At 40.1% G+C, this 17140-nt stretch overlaps 2 protein-coding genes across 2 annotated transcripts in view; both read left to right on the top strand.

Annotated features, from left to right (window-relative positions):
* The window catches only part of stat4 (signal transducer and activator of transcription 4), a 30368-nt gene extending 28774 nt beyond the window's left edge, over positions 1–1594 (top strand). Inside the window, exons 44-47 of the mRNA XM_061054667.1 lie at positions 125–304; positions 387–450; positions 712–784; positions 988–1594. Of these exons, the coding sequence (XP_060910650.1) occupies positions 125–304; positions 387–450; positions 712–784; positions 988–1104 (434 nt within the window). The 3' untranslated portion in view covers positions 1105–1594. The remainder of the gene's footprint in view (positions 1–124; positions 305–386; positions 451–711; positions 785–987) is intronic.
* A 937-nt stretch (positions 1595–2531) lies between these two features.
* lss (lanosterol synthase (2,3-oxidosqualene-lanosterol cyclase)) lies at positions 2532–16518 on the top strand. The gene is made up of 22 exons (XM_061053916.1): positions 2532–2671; positions 3377–3545; positions 3827–3965; positions 4800–4908; positions 5355–5476; positions 7213–7309; positions 7811–7946; positions 8186–8294; positions 9663–9781; positions 9943–10040; positions 10468–10495; positions 10797–10853; positions 11801–11872; positions 12017–12067; positions 12212–12361; positions 12953–13049; positions 13839–13944; positions 14168–14233; positions 14326–14406; positions 14553–14723; positions 15481–15559; positions 15938–16518. The coding sequence occupies exons 1-22, from the start codon at positions 2658–2660 to the stop codon at positions 16073–16075; spliced, it is 2208 nt and encodes a 735-aa protein (XP_060909899.1). The 5' UTR covers positions 2532–2657; the 3' UTR covers positions 16076–16518.
* The last annotated feature ends 622 nt before the right edge of the window (positions 16519–17140 follow it).

Genomic DNA, 17140 nt, shown 5'->3' with positions numbered 1-17140 from the left:
ATGGGTTTATTGTGAAGTTTTCAAGTATTCAGTTTGTACCATTTTTATGAGCATATCTATTTTCACTATTTTCTATTTTCACCTCAGACGTTCAGATGTGTGTTTTCTTTGTCTTTCTGCACAGGGACCCATGTGCATGCAGTCGCTCCGTACATAAAGCAGGAGCTGTCAGTCAACTCTCTGCCTGACATCATTTACAACTACAGCCTGAAAGCTCAGAAGAACACAAACAGGAACCCTCTGCTCTACCTTTACCCAGATATCCACAAAGACACTGCCTTCAGACGCTACTGCAGTGGATCAGGTAATGTCTCGGTCTCGACTTTTCCTCTGAGATCAAATCAAATGAGCATGTGCTAACCTCTTAATCACCTCTTCTTATGCAGAAACAACAGCACCTAAAAACAGCAAGCATGGATACGTGCCCAAAAACTTCATTCCTGTTTCAGAGTAAGTAAGAAAACACAACGAGTATTTTACTTGTGTACTTACCGCAAGGCTACCGACGCATCACAACATTAATCTTGAAATCTCTTATATATACATATACATATATATATATTTTTTTATGTTGCCTTATTACTCCCTCATAGGACAAAAACAATTCTGAATCTCACCATTGTATTATGTCCTTTCCTGAGAACAGTTTTTTTCTCTATTGTTCAAAGCTTTAAAGGAAATTGTTGCTTTAATCAATGTGTTTTTTTACAGGAATCCTACACCACCTCCATCTCCCACTCGAGAGCTGGAAATGATGGACACGGACTCCGACCAGGACACTAGTGTGGGTTTGACATTTTAAAGCAACAGTAAATATCCTACAGCCTACTTGTTTTAAATGTTTGATCCATTGGTAACATAGAATCAGACAAATTTCACCATTACAGTATTCACATGTTTTCAAAGAAACACAGATTAAATGTCCTCATCAATGAGAATGGTTGTCCTCTGCAGTCAGATTACAGAAAATATGTTTGTTTCTTGTAGATGGAGCGTCAAAAAGTGATAAAGGAACTCTTCCCTGATTTACTCTTACCCGACTACCCTGGAGTCTGCACCCCATCTCTCCAGTTCACCTTTGTGGATCCTCAAAGTTTCGCCTGATTCTGAGACATTAAACCCAACTCAACACATTTTCAGGCAGGTTTCAAAATATTAACATTTTGTCCATCAAGCTTGAGGAACTTTTATTGGACAAGGTGTCAGTATTACAGCAAAAAAAAAAACTAAAACAAAGAGAAGTAAAAATAAAGATAACTATGATGTGCTATGCTGCCAATTTATCAAGAATGTATTTAAAAAGTACCTGTCACTCACTCTACATGACGGGCCCATGGAGGAGGTGCTCTTTGTTTATAATGAAAAGCTGATTGTAAAGATTTGAACTGGATTTTTGATTAGTCATTAAACCTGTGTGCTGCATCATAAGACCTCTGTATGATTTACAGGGGAATTATGATTCTGCTTTATGTATTTAGGGAAATGTTTAGTTTTGTGGGAAAATGTAAGATGTTTGTCTTCCAAAATGTTGGTGTTTACTATTTTATATAGAATATTTTGCATAAGCTTGATCTGCCTTTCAGGAACATAAAGTCCTGCTGTTGTAGTTCAAAACAAAAATGCAGTGCTGAACTTCAGAGATACATTTCCATATGTATACCATTGTTTATTATGACTGACTAAATGTTTGTGTATAAAAAATCAGGTGGCAAAAAATTCAGTGTGTTTTTTGTTCTGTTTTGTAGTCTTTACCATTTTTCTTCTCTTCAGTAAGTTGAGTTCAATAAGCAGAAGTTACACTTGTGTTTCCAAATGCATTTAAATCGTTACTGTCACGTGAAATCATAGACTGTAAAGAACAGGTGTGTTTGATTTAGGGAAGTCAGTGACTTGAATGCGAAAGCTGAAATACAGATTATTTAATACCTATAAACAGTGGATTTATACATTAAAGAGCATTAACACAGGATTAATATAAAAATCACTCACAATGTGAATGAGGCAACACCTCACACCTCACAACACCAACACATAAATGTCTTCTTAAAATGTATCCTACATAAATGTTTACTGAAAGTTCAATATTTGTGCTCAAAGAAAAACTAAAAACTTTAGATAACTTGTGGCTAATTCAGGGTGAATAAACCCTCTCATTAAATCAATTTTCGTTGTCCCTGGATGATGAATCTTGCTGAAACTAAAAGCTCCACCCCCTCTTCTGTCACCATGATGTTGTGTTTATTATCAAATAGTTGCATAACTATGCATAATGTAAGTATTTTTCTCAATGGTGTACCGCCTAATATCATGATCCTGTCAATGCTACCACAACAAAATAAGCACATGTGTAGACTTTGTCGTGGTAGCGCTCTGATTGGCGGACCTTACGGCTGACCCGCCCATTTCTCCGCCCAGGCGCGTTCTGATTGGCCAGCTGGGTCTCTGCTCATGTCTCTCCATGTGGAGAACTCCTCGGACGGCACCGCGAGGTACGCTGGGAAACGAAGTCTGAATTATAATACACATAGACAGGAACTTTTCTCACAGAACTACAATTCCCAGAAAAGCAATAAAAGGGGCAAAACCTGAGGAACAGCCGAAAAGACATGAATGAATTTAGTTGAGTGGATTTAACTTTGATTCTGCAGCTTTCAGAGATGACGGAGGGAACGTAAGTAACTCTTTTTATCTGTTTTTAGCCAGAAATAAGGTTTATGCATTGATTCAAATGATGAACTGTACCAAAATAAGTTAAATTTAACATGTAGGCAGTCTGTGAGTGAACTACACTGTAGTTACAATTCATTTGTTTAGATTTTTCTATCCCTTCTTTTCGCTTTTTAGTCAATTTGATGCTGTTATCTCAGGATGAACAAACAGGTCTCCTGTTAGTAAAATAAATCTGTCAGGTGGAAGACATGGATCAAAACATCCCTGTTAATATAATAAAATGAATATGTTCAATTAAAATAAATACTACTAACTAAACTAGGAAATAATACAATATGAAACAAGCAACACTAGGATAGAAAATGACCAAATAAGACAGAAAATGACAACTAGGCAACAAAACAAGGAATAAACTAACCAGACAAGATTAAACCATGACATAAGGTTTTTATTTTTATTTACATTTTGACTTGAAAGTCAAAACACACAAGTCTAGTCTTCTCAGACTCGACATACTACACACAATACAGTCTATGCTACACACACAAAGGCTTAAACACACACACACACACACACACACACACACACGCACGCACACACAGGATCCTGTACATCCCCACTGATATCAGTATCCCCCCCCCTTTTAAATTGGTCTCAAACTCCTGCACGGCTCTTGCTCTGCTTGTTGTACCTTGTAACCTTGTAGGCACCTGCGGAGGCGAGGGGGGCCATACAGGACGGAGCCAGCCACAGACCTGAGCCGCTGGAGGCTGACCAACGTGGAGGGCAGGCAGACGTGGCGTTATGTGGAGGACCAGGAAGATCCGGAGAGAGAGCAGACCATGCTGGAGGCCCATTGTCTGGGCCTGGACACGGTGAGCTTTGAATGTTTTAGGTCCTCTTTGAGTTGACTAGTCTATATTCAAAGTTTGTAACTACCTTCCCAGGTATTATGAATGAAAATTAGCACACGGACTTGGGTGTGTAAACTGAAATTTAAATCAACAAACAGTTTTCCTGGTAAATAAAAATAACCATCCTATAACAAACACAGTACACAGAGGTGTGATTGTGTGTATTCTGTAAATAATGACCCTGATTTCATTGTTCAAAAAGTTAAGCTGTGTTAACTCAGAACTCATGTTTCTCTCCACAGAGTAAGTTTGTGTCCGGCTCCGCGGCCGCCCACACAGCTGTAGATGCATCTTTGAAGGGGATGAACTTCTACAGCCACCTCCAGGCCGAGGACGGTCACTGGGCCGGGGACTATGGAGGACCTCTCTTCCTGCTCCCAGGTAAAGCTAAGCCCTCTGTATTTTCTCTTGTCAATAATAAAACTGTACCTCTGAGAAACTGTAGAGGATTAATGTACTTCCACTGAGACGGCTGGATTTGCACCACTTCTTTTTGCTGTTGATTTCAGTATTTGTGTGTTTTTGACTTTGCATTGTTTATGTATTTGCAGCATGCTTGCTGGTAATGCAGGTGTTTTGGCTTTTTGCTGCCCTTCGGATTTCCACCACTGAATTTTGCATTTGTATTACAAATTTGCCGGGTCGCGGTGGCAGCAGGCTAAGCAAGTTTCCCCAGACATCCTTCTCCCCAGCAACATTTTCTAGCTCCACAAAGTGCTCCCAAGCCAGAAGGGATATAGAATCCCTCCAGCACATTCTGGGTCTACCCTGGGGTCTCCTCCCAGTTGTAATCTATGGCCCAGAAAACCTCCAAAGACAGGCGACAGGAAGCATCCTGATCGGATGCCTGAACACCCCCAACTGGGTCTTTCAATGCCAAGCAGCAGCCGCTCTTCTATGAGCTCCCTCCAGATGTCCAAGCTCCTCACCCTATTTCTAGGGTTGAGCCCAGCCACCCTTCGGAGGACCCTTCTTTCAGTCTCTACTCAAAGCTTATGACCCAGCCCTGGATAAGCAGAAGATCATGGATGGATGGATTACAAATTTGCAGCTTGTTTTCCAAATTTTGAAATTTTTCATAAGCCATCTAAAAAAAATGAAAACGTATTGTCCATGTTTTGTCAGGTTTTGTCGGATGCAGCAGAGGATACATGCTATGTGTGTGTCTGTGCATGCTCTTCTGTGAATGTATGAATGTTTTTTTCTGTGCTTCAGGTCTCCTGATCACGTGCCATGTGGCTAAGATCCCTCTGCCCGAGGCCTGGAAGAAAGAGATGGTGAGGTACCTGCGCTCTGTTCAGCTGCCAGACGGGGGCTGGGGTCTGTAAGTCAACCACACACGTTATTTCTCTTGCTATACACACATACTAAATCACTTTTAAACTTCTACTGTGACAAGTTCTCATGTGTTTAGTACTGTAAAGGAAGGTCACTGGTTACTGTAAGAGGTATGCTCTATACATAAAACAATTAAAGGTGGCCTCCAAAAATTAAGAGTCCAAGACAAATTTCCCCAAGGGGACATTAAAGTGTATAGTATGGTATCCTATTACTTTTGACGACAGGAGAGAAAACTGGGTCAGCATATTCAAGTGATTATTAGAAATAGTTAGTCATGAACTGTAACGTCTTGATATGATTTAAAAAGGTGAAGTCAGACTGGTGTGATTATAAACAGAAGTGTTTATTGATCGTTGTAGCTAAACATTATAATGTACAACATTATAGTAGGACTACTTGTTGTTGATGTTTTTCTTTTTGTTTCTTCAGACATATTGAAGATAAGTCGACCGTCTTCGGCACAGCGCTGAGTTACACCTCTTTAAGGATCCTGGGAGTCGAGCCTGATGATCCAGATATGATCCGAGCCAGGAACAACCTGCACAGTAAAGGTGTGTACGTAGTTAACGCTCATCGGCAAATAATGGTGCGTGCACCGGGGGCCGGTAGCTGATGTGTATCTTCAAGGTCAAGGTTTCTTTATTCGTCTCCCTAGGGAGAAATTTGTCTAGGATGCTGGGAAATCGCTGCATGGACAATACATCGAAGACAACATAAAAACAGTAATTACAATGTAAAACATTTAACTTCTCCATGCTACAGTACACACACACTCACTCCTACAGTCACAGACGCATGCACACTGTACACATGTACACATGCCACTCCAGACAGTTTCAACATGTCTACAGTTATCGGTACAATGGGGGCCTCCTGGTTTTCCGTTCCTCTTCTATTTTTTGCTCATTAATGAGCTTAACTGAAAAAGGGACTAATGAGTTTTTAAAGCGGTTGTGTTTACACAGAGGAACCCTGTACCTTCTCCCTGAGTTCAATAAAACATATTCAGAGTGCAATACATGGGACGTGTCCAATAAAATACCCTTGGCCTGTGTGATGGTAGCCTGCTCAAAAAGATCCTGGGGGGTAAGAGGGGCACACATTCCCATGATCTTGCCTGCTGTCTTTACCAGGCTGAGGATCTGAGCTTTAGATTTTACTGTTAAAGCACCAAACCAGCTGGTGATGCCATACCGTAAAATAGACTCTATTGTTGCTCTGTAAAAGATGAACATAATGTTTTTACATACACCAAACACTCTTAGTCTCCTGAGAAAATGGAGGCGCTGATGGATTTTGGCACACACGCTTGCCACCTGTGTGTGCCAGCTAAAATCATTGTCAATATGCACCCCCAGGTATTTGTATGAGGTGACTTGTTCAATGCTGTGACCATGAATGGCCACAGGGCTCCGGTTTCCGACTGATCTGGGGTCCAGCAATATCTCAACAGTTTTACGAGTGTTTATGTGCAGTTGATGGGCATCCCACCAGTCCACAAAACTGTCCACAGCAGCTCTGTGGCTACTTGGGTTCGAATTATTTGTGAGTAGACTGAGGATGACAGTATCATCTGAGAATTTCACGATTATTATTTGTTTGGCTGGGTGCTAACACAGTTATTAGTATACAGAGTGAACAAGAAGGGTGAACTGACACACCCCTGTGGGGCCCCCGTGCTGCTCACTGCTGTTTCAGAGAAGACAGAATTAAATTTCACTTGTTGAGGCCTGTTTGAGAGAAAGGAGTAGTACCACTTGATTAAAAAAGGGTTCACATCTAGCTCAACTAGTTTTTTAAGAAGAATGTGTGGCTGGATGGAGTTAAAAGCTGAGCTAAAATCAATGAAAAGCAGTCTGGCATATGCAGCAGGGCTTTCGAGGTGCTTCAGGACAAGATGCATTATTGTTGAGATGGCGTCACTTGTGCTGCGGTTTTTTGTTTTAAGCGAATTGATAGGGGTCCAGGGATGACTCCACCTCTGTGCGTAGCTCCTCTGTTATGAGTCTTTGTGTGTCGCATCAATTTAATGCTCGGAAGCTCGTTAAATTCACTGCTGATTCAGAGAAGAGTTTGTTTTTGACAGAAGATGTCACCTGTTGGACAAACTCTAATCTCTATTTACAGAAACTACATAAGGATGTAGAATATGTACTGCCAGCCCCTTTCTGCTTTCTGATAAAGATTTGATTGTTTCTATAAACAGATATCTGCATCATAGCCCCGCTAACAATCCAATTTAGATCAAACATTTCAACTTGAGTTCCATTTTTTTTTTATACCCTAGGTGGCGCTGTGGGGATTCCCTCCTGGGGTAAATTCTGGTTGTCCATTTTAAACGTCTACAGCTGGGAGGGGATGAACACGCTGCTGCCAGAGATGTGGTGAGTTACTTTAGCCTTAAATCACATCATGTCCTATTTAATCCTCTCTTATTCTTTATTACTCTAAAGCAATCTTAATGCAGGATCTCACTCCAGGTGAGAGGAAAACAGGATCAATTTCTTCAGTCATTGTTACAATAAAATGAGTTTGTGATATGTGATTGGCGCTCTTGTGGGTGTTGCTCTTGTTTTAGTTTTTTTAAACCATGGTCACCATTAGGTTTGCATGGTAGAAGAAAGGACTTGACCGGAAACAGAGACTGTATTCTTAAAGGTTTAAAAAGGGACGTAACATTTTCTTTATATACATTATTATCTTTATGAGAGGTGTTTACATTTTCCGCCTTCAAACCATAGTTGAGACTTTTCCCCTACATTCATGTTTCATTGATGATTAAGTTCTTGAGGTCATCATTGTGGAAAAAAAACAAGTGCATTGATTTAAATTTTAGTGAAGGAACAGTAGTTGTTGAAGTTGAAGAGTTTTTTTCTCTATTCCAGGCTTTTCCCGACGTGGATGCCCGCTCACCCCTCCACCCTGTGGTGTCACTGTCGGCAGGTCTACCTTCCCATGAGCTACTGCTACGCTGTCAGACTGGCTGCAGACGAGGACGCCCTGGTCCTCAGCCTCAGACAGGTGCTGGACTCATCTTGTCCCACAAGGGGGCGCTCTACTCAGTACATAAAAAACACTCTGAACTTGAACACAAAGAGGGGAAATTCATAGGGTTTACTTTTCTTTTCATCTTTTTCTTTTTAACTCTGCAGAGAGAGCAGCCACATCTTGTTTTTCTTGGACTGAGCTGAGATATTGACCACTTCCTCAATCATGACTACTTTGTAATGTATACATAAAACGTCATGTTTGTTCTGTAGGAGCTGTATGTCCAGGACTATTCCTCCATTAACTGGCCCGCCCAGAGGAGCAATGTGGCAGCATGTGACATGTACACGCCTCACAGCACTCTGCTCACAGTCGCCTACAGTAAGTATGAGCGGCACACGGTGCAATGTGATGATATAATACCGCCTGCTGCAGTATCTGGCTGTTACACAGAGAGTAGTCATGTAGTAATGTTATTTTGAACAGTCACTCGCTACATTACAGTGTAACATCTGTGCTGTGCTTTGGTCAAAATATAACATGAATCAAGCACCAGAGGAGGTTTGTGACCCTGTATAAACCAGCTCTCTCAGAATGCTCCGTTTTGGTGTGTGTGTCTCTTTAAATGCAATGAGGCCCCCCCCCCCCTGAGTTTTCCCTGTAGACATCACTCCTCTGTAGCGAGAATAAGAATGGCAGACCTGCGTTAAGTTTTGTTCTAGGCTGGGGGTGGAGTCCATGGGTGGAGATACCAGGGCACGGGAGGGGATTTTTTTTTTACCAGAATCCCACTGTGATGTCACAAGGAGAGCAAATTTGAAACGGAGCATTTTCCTCTGTGTTGTAAGACTTATGCAGACCACAAACAAAGGACTGGATGGGTTTATTTCACATTTTGTGGGTCGGTAGACAGTCAGGTTACCCAAATATATGTTCAAAAACACTGTACAAGTGGATTTTTCATAATATGTCTCCTTTAAGTTAACACATGTTGGGTGTATTGTCCTGAAAGCACGCAGCACTACACGTCTACCTTTAAATGTATCCACTGTGCCGTCATTCAACAGGCTACTGTACTGCCTATAATCTTTAACTCTGCAGCCTAATAACAGGAACAACAGACTTTTACAGCTCTTTATTACAATAACAATCTGACAGTGAACTGAGGAATGAGGAAGTGTGTTAAAGTTGTTTTTAGGTCAGTCTCTTGTGTTTTGTAGGTGTTTGTTTTTTTTGGGGTTATTTATGCCTTTCTTTTAGAGAGAGATCAGTGGACAGAGTCAGAAATGTGGGAGAGAGAGAGTGGGGAACGTTGTGCAGGAAAGGAGCCACAAGTCGGACTTGAACCCAGCCTGCCCGCCTGGAGGACTATGGCCTCCGTACATAGCGCGCGCACTAACCACTAGACTACCGGCACCCCTTCCCGTAGGTGTTTTTAAGATGATTATCTATAATGAGTTAAAATCATGGGTTGACTTCACGTTCCCTCCAGTGGCCTCTTGGTTGTAAGATTGCTTCTACTCTGTTCATCACAAACAAAGTCTGACTCACCATAACGGTGATGAAACACAAAATTTTGCACAATTCAACCACATGCACTGACGTACGACATGAAAAATAAATGAAAAAAAACCTGAGGGAAATCCCTGACAACAGGATATGAATGACTTTTCTTCCACTGGTATCTCCCTACAAGTTGCTGTATGAATCACCTCCTGACCTTGTGACTCTGTTCCTGTTCCTCTGCAGTGGTGTTGAATGTTTATGAAGCCCACCACAGCACCATGCTGAGAGGAAAGGCCGTCAAAGAGCTGTATGATCACATCCAGGCTGACGACCGCTTCACTAAATGCATCAGCATCGGCCCGGTAATATACACAAAGTACTGAACATGGGTAGCAGGGTAAATAAAGTACAACATGTTATCTGTTATGTACTTTATTCATAGGTCTTTACATGATCCTGATTAACAACTTGTTTAATAAGAAGAAGGGTGTGAACATGGAATCTATGCCTCCTCCTTCCTCAGATATCTAAGACTATCAACATGCTGGTTCGCTGGTATGTGGATGGTCCCTCCTCTCCGGTCTTTCAGGAGCACGTGTCCAGGATCCCAGACTACCTCTGGTCAGTCAGTTGATTTTTTAACATCGAACACAAACCATATATCTGTTACATATATCCAGGGACAGCTGGAATAAATGGGTGACCCGGGTTCGTATCCGACTGGTGGCTCCTTTCTGGCATATCATTCCCCACACTCTTCCCCAAAAATAAATCTTAAAAGAAGAAGATTTTCATAAATTATTATATTAAGTCATAGTTTAAAAAAAGTTGTGATATGAGAACCAATTCATTTTCAGACTTTCTTCTTGACTATTCACTCAACATAACAACCTTATTCTGGAAATCTTTGATTTATTTCTTTAATGTGTCTCTGATACTTCATAGAGTTCATGTGCAGGATATTCAGGATAATAAATGAATAATTAAGTAAATGTTTTATTTAAAATAATTAAATCTTTAACCAGAATGTTTTTTTTCTGTGTTCCAGGTTGGGACTGGATGGCCTAAAAATGCAGGTGAGAATTCACTCTGCTCCTGTACAGTAGTTTTATTTTGAAGGTAAAAAAAGGTCAATCATGATGCTATTAGAGCTTAAATTAAACCCTTAAGGAAAAGAAGGGCTCAGAGTAAAGGATCCTGTGATGTTCATATGAGCTATGGGAAATGGAAAGTGGGCTGAAAACAACCTCATAAAGCTTTAACTTTTCGCTTTTCAGATACTTTTTTATAAGTTTGTTGTTTCCACAGTTTGTAAACTGTTCTTCAATACAGGTTTCAGTGTGATAAGAAACTTCAATGTTGCACTTTTTTTCACAGGGTACAAATGGATCTCAGCTCTGGGACACATGCTTTGCTGTTCAAGCTTTCCTTGAGGTAACACAAAAACATCAACTCATATTTTGCAGTGTTATTTACACAACATTCTTTAATTAAGCACACATGACTTCCTCAACAGATACAAACAAGGAGCAGATATTATAAAGAATTATAAACAGATGTTATTTCCTCAAATGTTTTCTTTCTTAGTGTCTAGCTGCAGCCTTCTTCGTTAACGCCAATCTCTCTTAAGTCTTTTTAAGCATTAAAGAACTGATTAAAGCAAGCGTCGCAGTTGTTAACAAATAGAACAGTACTGTTATCTGTATACAAGCTAAACAAAATCTTAATGGATAGATCTTTAAATGCCCTATATGAGACTAGTATAACTCTAGTATCCTAACCAGACAACCTAAACCTCTTTGTTTAGCACATATATAATTGGTTCTCTGCAAGAAATTTTTACTTTACTAGAAATGGAAATGGCAGATTTGCCTGATTCCCCAATATTAAGATCACTTGTGACAATTTACAAGGGGTCCCCAAGTAATGATAGTCCTGTGCAAAGGAGATAAAAATAATTTAAAATAAAAAGTATGACTGTTTGTCATCAGTATATTTTCATATAACATAGCCTAGAGGACACATGCACTTGGATCTAATACGGAGCCCTGAGGGACCCCACATATGTAAGGTTGTCAAAGTACTTCTACTTCAAACATAATATAAGCTCTGTTATTTGTTATAGGAGAGGATTGGATCCATAAGACATCTCAAGCAAACTACCTAAATTGCACATTGGCTGCATTTAAGTACCACAACCAAAATGATGCCAAGCAAGACAATCTATTAATACTGAAAGAGTAGTGTTACCATGGTCCTTTCTTACTTGTTTATCATCGATTGCCTTTAAAACTGCTTTTTGAGCACTACGGTTGGCTTATGATTCTTATTGCTGGATGTCATGGAGCTGGTTATGATAAGTTGTTTGTTTTAACTTTCAGGCAGGAGCTCAGGATAACCCGAGACTGGCCGACTGCCTCCGCAATGCCCATGAATTTCTCAGAATAACGCAGGTACCACCAACATCAGTTAATTTTCTTTGATGAAAAGGAATAATACGATATATAATTATTATTATTTAACCTTCAGTTATCTCTAGCAGATACATTTAAATGTGCAAAACAAAGATGTCTGACTACTTGGATCTACTCTTATAGATACCCGAGAATCCTCCTGAGTATCAAAAATACTACCGACAGATGAACAAGGTAAAATTAATATGAAGAACCGCATTTTTAAATATTGCTGAATAGACTCTAATGGGAAGAAAAAATAGTCTCTGAAAACATTTCTTATCCTGTCATCTACGTGCACGCTCTTTAAGTCTTTACTAAAGACTGTTTTGGTTTTAGGGAGGATTCCCCTTCAGTACACGCGACTGTGGCTGGATCGTGGCTGACTGCACGGCCGAGGGTCTGAAGTCTGTGATGCTGCTGCAGGAGCTCTGTCCCTCCATCGGCCAGAGTGTCGCCTCAGATCGTTTATATGATGCTGTCAATGTGGTGAGTCATCTGACTAGTACACATTTTGTTATTGTTACAGTCCCCGAGATGGCTAACAATAGTAACAATAAAATAAAACCCAGGGAAAAAAAGGAGGAACTAAGTATAAGCAGATTTAAAAAGACATTTATTTTCAAACTATGGAAAAAGGGACAACTGAAAACAATCTGATCAATCTCACATGAAAGTACAACATTTACAAGAAAAATGCACACTAAGGCCTCATAGAGTATTACGTATTACGAGTACATATTCTAATTATCTGTAGTATCAAAAAGTACCAAAGCTTTAAGAACTACTTCATAAGGATAAGACAGGTGTATAGGTGAGAAATGAATCCATGTAAACTCTACACACTGTCTAAATTTGTCCTGGTGAATTAAAAGTGTGCAGGCGTGGGTCTGCAATTAAAAAAAAAAAAAAAACAAGAGATCCCCCGATATTGGGTGCCAGGGACTTCTATTTTTATTGGTGTAGTATGAAAACAAGTATTGATATGTTTGCTATCAAAATTAAAAACTCTTGTATTGTAACAACTCTACTGTAGGATGGAGTATTTCAGCTATTCTCTACTGTTTCTGTCTCTTGTAGCTGCTAAGCATGAGAAACCCTGATGGCGGATTTGCCACATATGAAACAAAGAGAGGAGGGAAACTGCTGGAGCTGCTCAACCCCTCCGAGGTGTTCGGTAAGTCTGTTACGGTCAAACCCCCAGTCAATGCACAGCACTCCTATGTCCAGTCATCTTTAAGTTTACCGTTTGTTCTGACTGTAGGCTAATGGCTAACACTAAACAAGAAGCCATTATATAAAAAAAGTTGTGGTGAAATGTTTTGTGAAAACAGCATCGTGGCTGAGCCGTGAGTCCTCAACAAGAGTTCACTGTTAGGACTGTCAGTGTTGCTCAACCTGCAAATACGCTGATCTGAAAATGGGGAAACAAAGGTTCATATGAAAACATGACATTAGTGTCTCATTTCAACATTCAACAGCTGGAGAACTGTTTCCATTGCGCTCCATGTGTTGCAATGTTATGACCTTCTTCAATATGGAAGGGCAAAGAGTCAAATATTATGTTTCCCTGTTTTAGGTTGAGATGCACTAATTGCCGATGCATATACAAATCGGTGAAATAACATTTTAGCCGATTGCTGATTTCGATACTGATGACATCTTCTTCATCATCTTTGCGAATGAAAACAAGTCAGACTTTGTTCAACAGGTGACTTCATCTGCCCAATAAAAAAACCTCCTCTCTTAATCAGAGGTTAGATTAACTAGATGTTAGCGTTAAATTGGTTTGGCACAAGGATCGCTTACTGACATCGGTTCATGCCACATTGTTTCCCCATTAGTTAACAAGGCTGATATCGACCTACTGTATACTGACATTGATATGATGCGTCCGTGCATACCTAATGGCAGGTGTTGTGTAATTTGTCTCTCCTCTCTCTCTGACACCTGTGAACACTATCAGGTGACATCATGATAGATTACACCTATGTGGAGTGTACGTCAGCAACAATGCAGGCCCTGAGGCACTTCCAGAAAGCCTACCCTGATCACCGAGCTGAGGAAATAAGGTACACTACACACATAAAGACACACTCATACAGTTTCCATATTTGACACAAACCTTTGATTTATCGGCTGGAGTAAATGAAACATGCACATATCTTTGTATTTGTCCTTAAATTGGCATAGGGGCAGAACATCCACAAAAAAGTTATTCTCAGCTTGAATGGAAGTGTTAACTTTGGATGCTCTGGGTCTTTTCTGTGTATGTGATTTGTTTTTCTTTAAAAGCTCCACTTTAAGGGCTGGACTGGAGTACTGCAGGAAGGTGCAGAGGCCTGATGGATCCTGGGAAGGGTAGGACTACACATTCTGATTTACTGTCTGATATCATACCAAATAAATCAGTCATGCTTAATAAGAAGTAATCCTTTTGTGTTCCTGCTCAGGTCCTGGGGAGTCTGCTTCACATATGGGATCTGGTTTGGCCTTGAGGCCTTTGCTTGTATGGGCCACGTCTACACAGATGAGTAAGAAATGCAAACACTTCATCACAAGCATCACTTTTTACTAGCAACAACAAGTAGACTGTGTTCTCCTGAACTTTCCAAGCCTCACAGGACCTCCACGAAGGACTCACTCACATACCTAATGACTGTGGTATCTTTGTAACTAGGGATGTGTGTGCAGAGGTGCAGAAAGCCTGTCAGTTCCTGCTGGACCGGCAGATGCCAGACGGAGGATGGGGGGAGGACTTTGAGTCATGCGAGCAGCGGTGCTACATCCAGAGCAGCACCGCCCAGATCCACAACACCTGCTGGGCACTGTTAGGCCTCATGGCTGCAAGGTGAGGCCTTTCCTCCTTTAAAATATTTTATTTATCCTAACAAAAAAATATTGTACATTATACTAAAATGCTAAGTATGCATCCAACAGGGCTGTTATCCCGCTGTGAGGTGCATGTGTGAACAACCAGATCAGAAGGATTTCAGGGGCAGTACTCCTGAAATTATCTAGAACATTCAGGAGTGCATGTAGCTAAAAAAAAAGGTCTCAAATGTCTTATGATGATGACATATAGACAGTGCTGAAAATGGTATGTTCAGGTAAATACCTAAAATCAGTTCAGACGATGTCACAATAAGTCTCTTTAGAGCATATCACACTGCCCCTATGAAATGTATAAAAGGCAAACTTAAAAAGACTTTTATAATGATTCAATGAGGTTACTACTTAAAAAAAAAAACCGTGATGGGCTTGTGCAGGTGGACTGTTTTGTGATGCAGGAGTCAACACTTTTCAGGCTCTTTATAGAAACTTAATGAACAAATGTATTCTGCAGCTGAATGACTCTCTTAACTTCATTATAATGCTGCTGAAGAATCCCAGTCATAGTTCTGTGTTATACCAGTCGTCCCTGTGGACACACTGGTAAAGCTGTACTTTATAATATTGGTAGTGTTTAGTTTGTTTTCCTTGTTTTTATCTTGTTTCTGTTTGTATCTGTTGTTTTTCGTTTTTTGATCCTCCAGCAATGGACAGTAACATTCGACAAATAAACATGTGTTCATTTGAATTATTATTTTTTTTTTACTATTCATCAGGCATCCAGACAGACGAGCCATAGAGAGAGGAGTACAGCTGCTGATTGACAAACAGCTGCCCAATGGAGACTGGCCACAGGTAAATATCGGAATATATTTCATTACGATAGAATAGGATACAGTACAGTATAGTACGTTATGATACGGTACAATACAATACAGTCTTGGACTCCAGTGCTGTACACATTCAGCTGCTGTCAAAATAGTAAATATACTGTATATATCAAGTAACAAATATCACAAAACCAATGAAAACCACAAACAACATATATTGCACATTACCCATAATGCACATGTTGTGATGGTTATAAATGAGGACATAAATATGGTCTTAAATAAGTGAAAAAGAGAAGAACACCATGAAGCTCAGCCTCATTTTAAATATCTAAACATTTTAATCTGTTAATTATATGAAACAGGAGTGTTTAATTCATCTGTGATTTTGTTTCTTTCGAAGGAGAATATTGCAGGTGTGTTCAACAAGAGCTGTGCTATCAGCTACACCTCCTACAGAAACGTCTTCCCCGTCTGGACGCTCGGCCGCTTCTCAAACTTATTCCCCAGCAGTCCGCTGGCCGGGAAGGTCAAGCTGTAGAGAGCATTTGAAAGAGTTCCTGGTTCATCAGATCCGTCATGACGGAGAGACACAATGTTTACAACTGCATCAAAATTCAACAACAGTCACAGATGTTCACAATCAATGTAAAGTGTATATTCTGTTATCGTTTCTGTATGATAGTTAATAAAAAGCTGTTAGGGTTCAAAGTCTGTATAACTTCTAGCTGAAGATCTTTTAGTGTTTGAATGTTCAGCCGTGTTTTCAGAGGTTAATACACAAAACAAATGAACATATTTCATTGTTTAATTTACTTTCTGTTAACATTTCAACATCCACCACATCTACTTGCACATCTTTTGTAAAAACCTGCTGCTATCCAAAACACCCAGTACATGTGCACTAGTGGTTAATGCAGAGTAGAAAAGCATTTATGTCCATGTTGCCTTATGTCCCAATAAATTACAATAAGAATCAAAAAATGTGTATGGCATTATATTGATTGGATTTATTCATATAACTGAGTAATATCGCAAGTTGATTGTTACCTGCAAATCTTGCAAACAGCGTATCCTAATCATTACTATCTGTTTTCCTTTTAGACCAAGTGTCATTTTTGGCACAAGAAACTAGACAATAGCAAGCTTTGCAAAGTTGTTGCAGGCATCTGAATTACTTCCACCCATGTGGGAACTTCGGCTCGCCTGACATTCTCTGTATGGTAATGTGTAATCAGGACTTAATCTGAGCTGCCGTAACAGGATCCAGCACCTCCTAGATCAGGACCGGCACCTATTTGATTCGATTGAGCACCCCCTTTGTTATTCTCATAATCTCTAAATACATTTTGTGTATTATTTAATCTTATATGTTCTTTAATTTTGCTTTTACATTTCTGGGGGATGTCTTGTTTCCCAACTTGTAGGCATTTTTAAATCTTAGACAGTAAGAGGTCAGATCCCGGTCTGGTCCTGTGCCTGAAGCTGGCGTTCTGAGCTCGTCACCAGAGCTATGTTGATGTTTCTGCCTGCGATTTGGTCAAGGCCAAGGAATCAATGGCTGTATTGTGGGCTGTTTTGGCCAAATAAACAGGTAAGCACAGCA

This window comes from Labrus mixtus, chromosome 13 (assembly GCF_963584025.1).
Source record: "Labrus mixtus chromosome 13, fLabMix1.1, whole genome shotgun sequence".
Taxonomy (NCBI): Eukaryota; Metazoa; Chordata; class Actinopteri; order Labriformes; family Labridae; genus Labrus; species Labrus mixtus.
The sequence above is the reverse complement of the archived record's forward strand: the minus strand, read 5'-3'. Positions and strand labels throughout refer to the sequence as shown.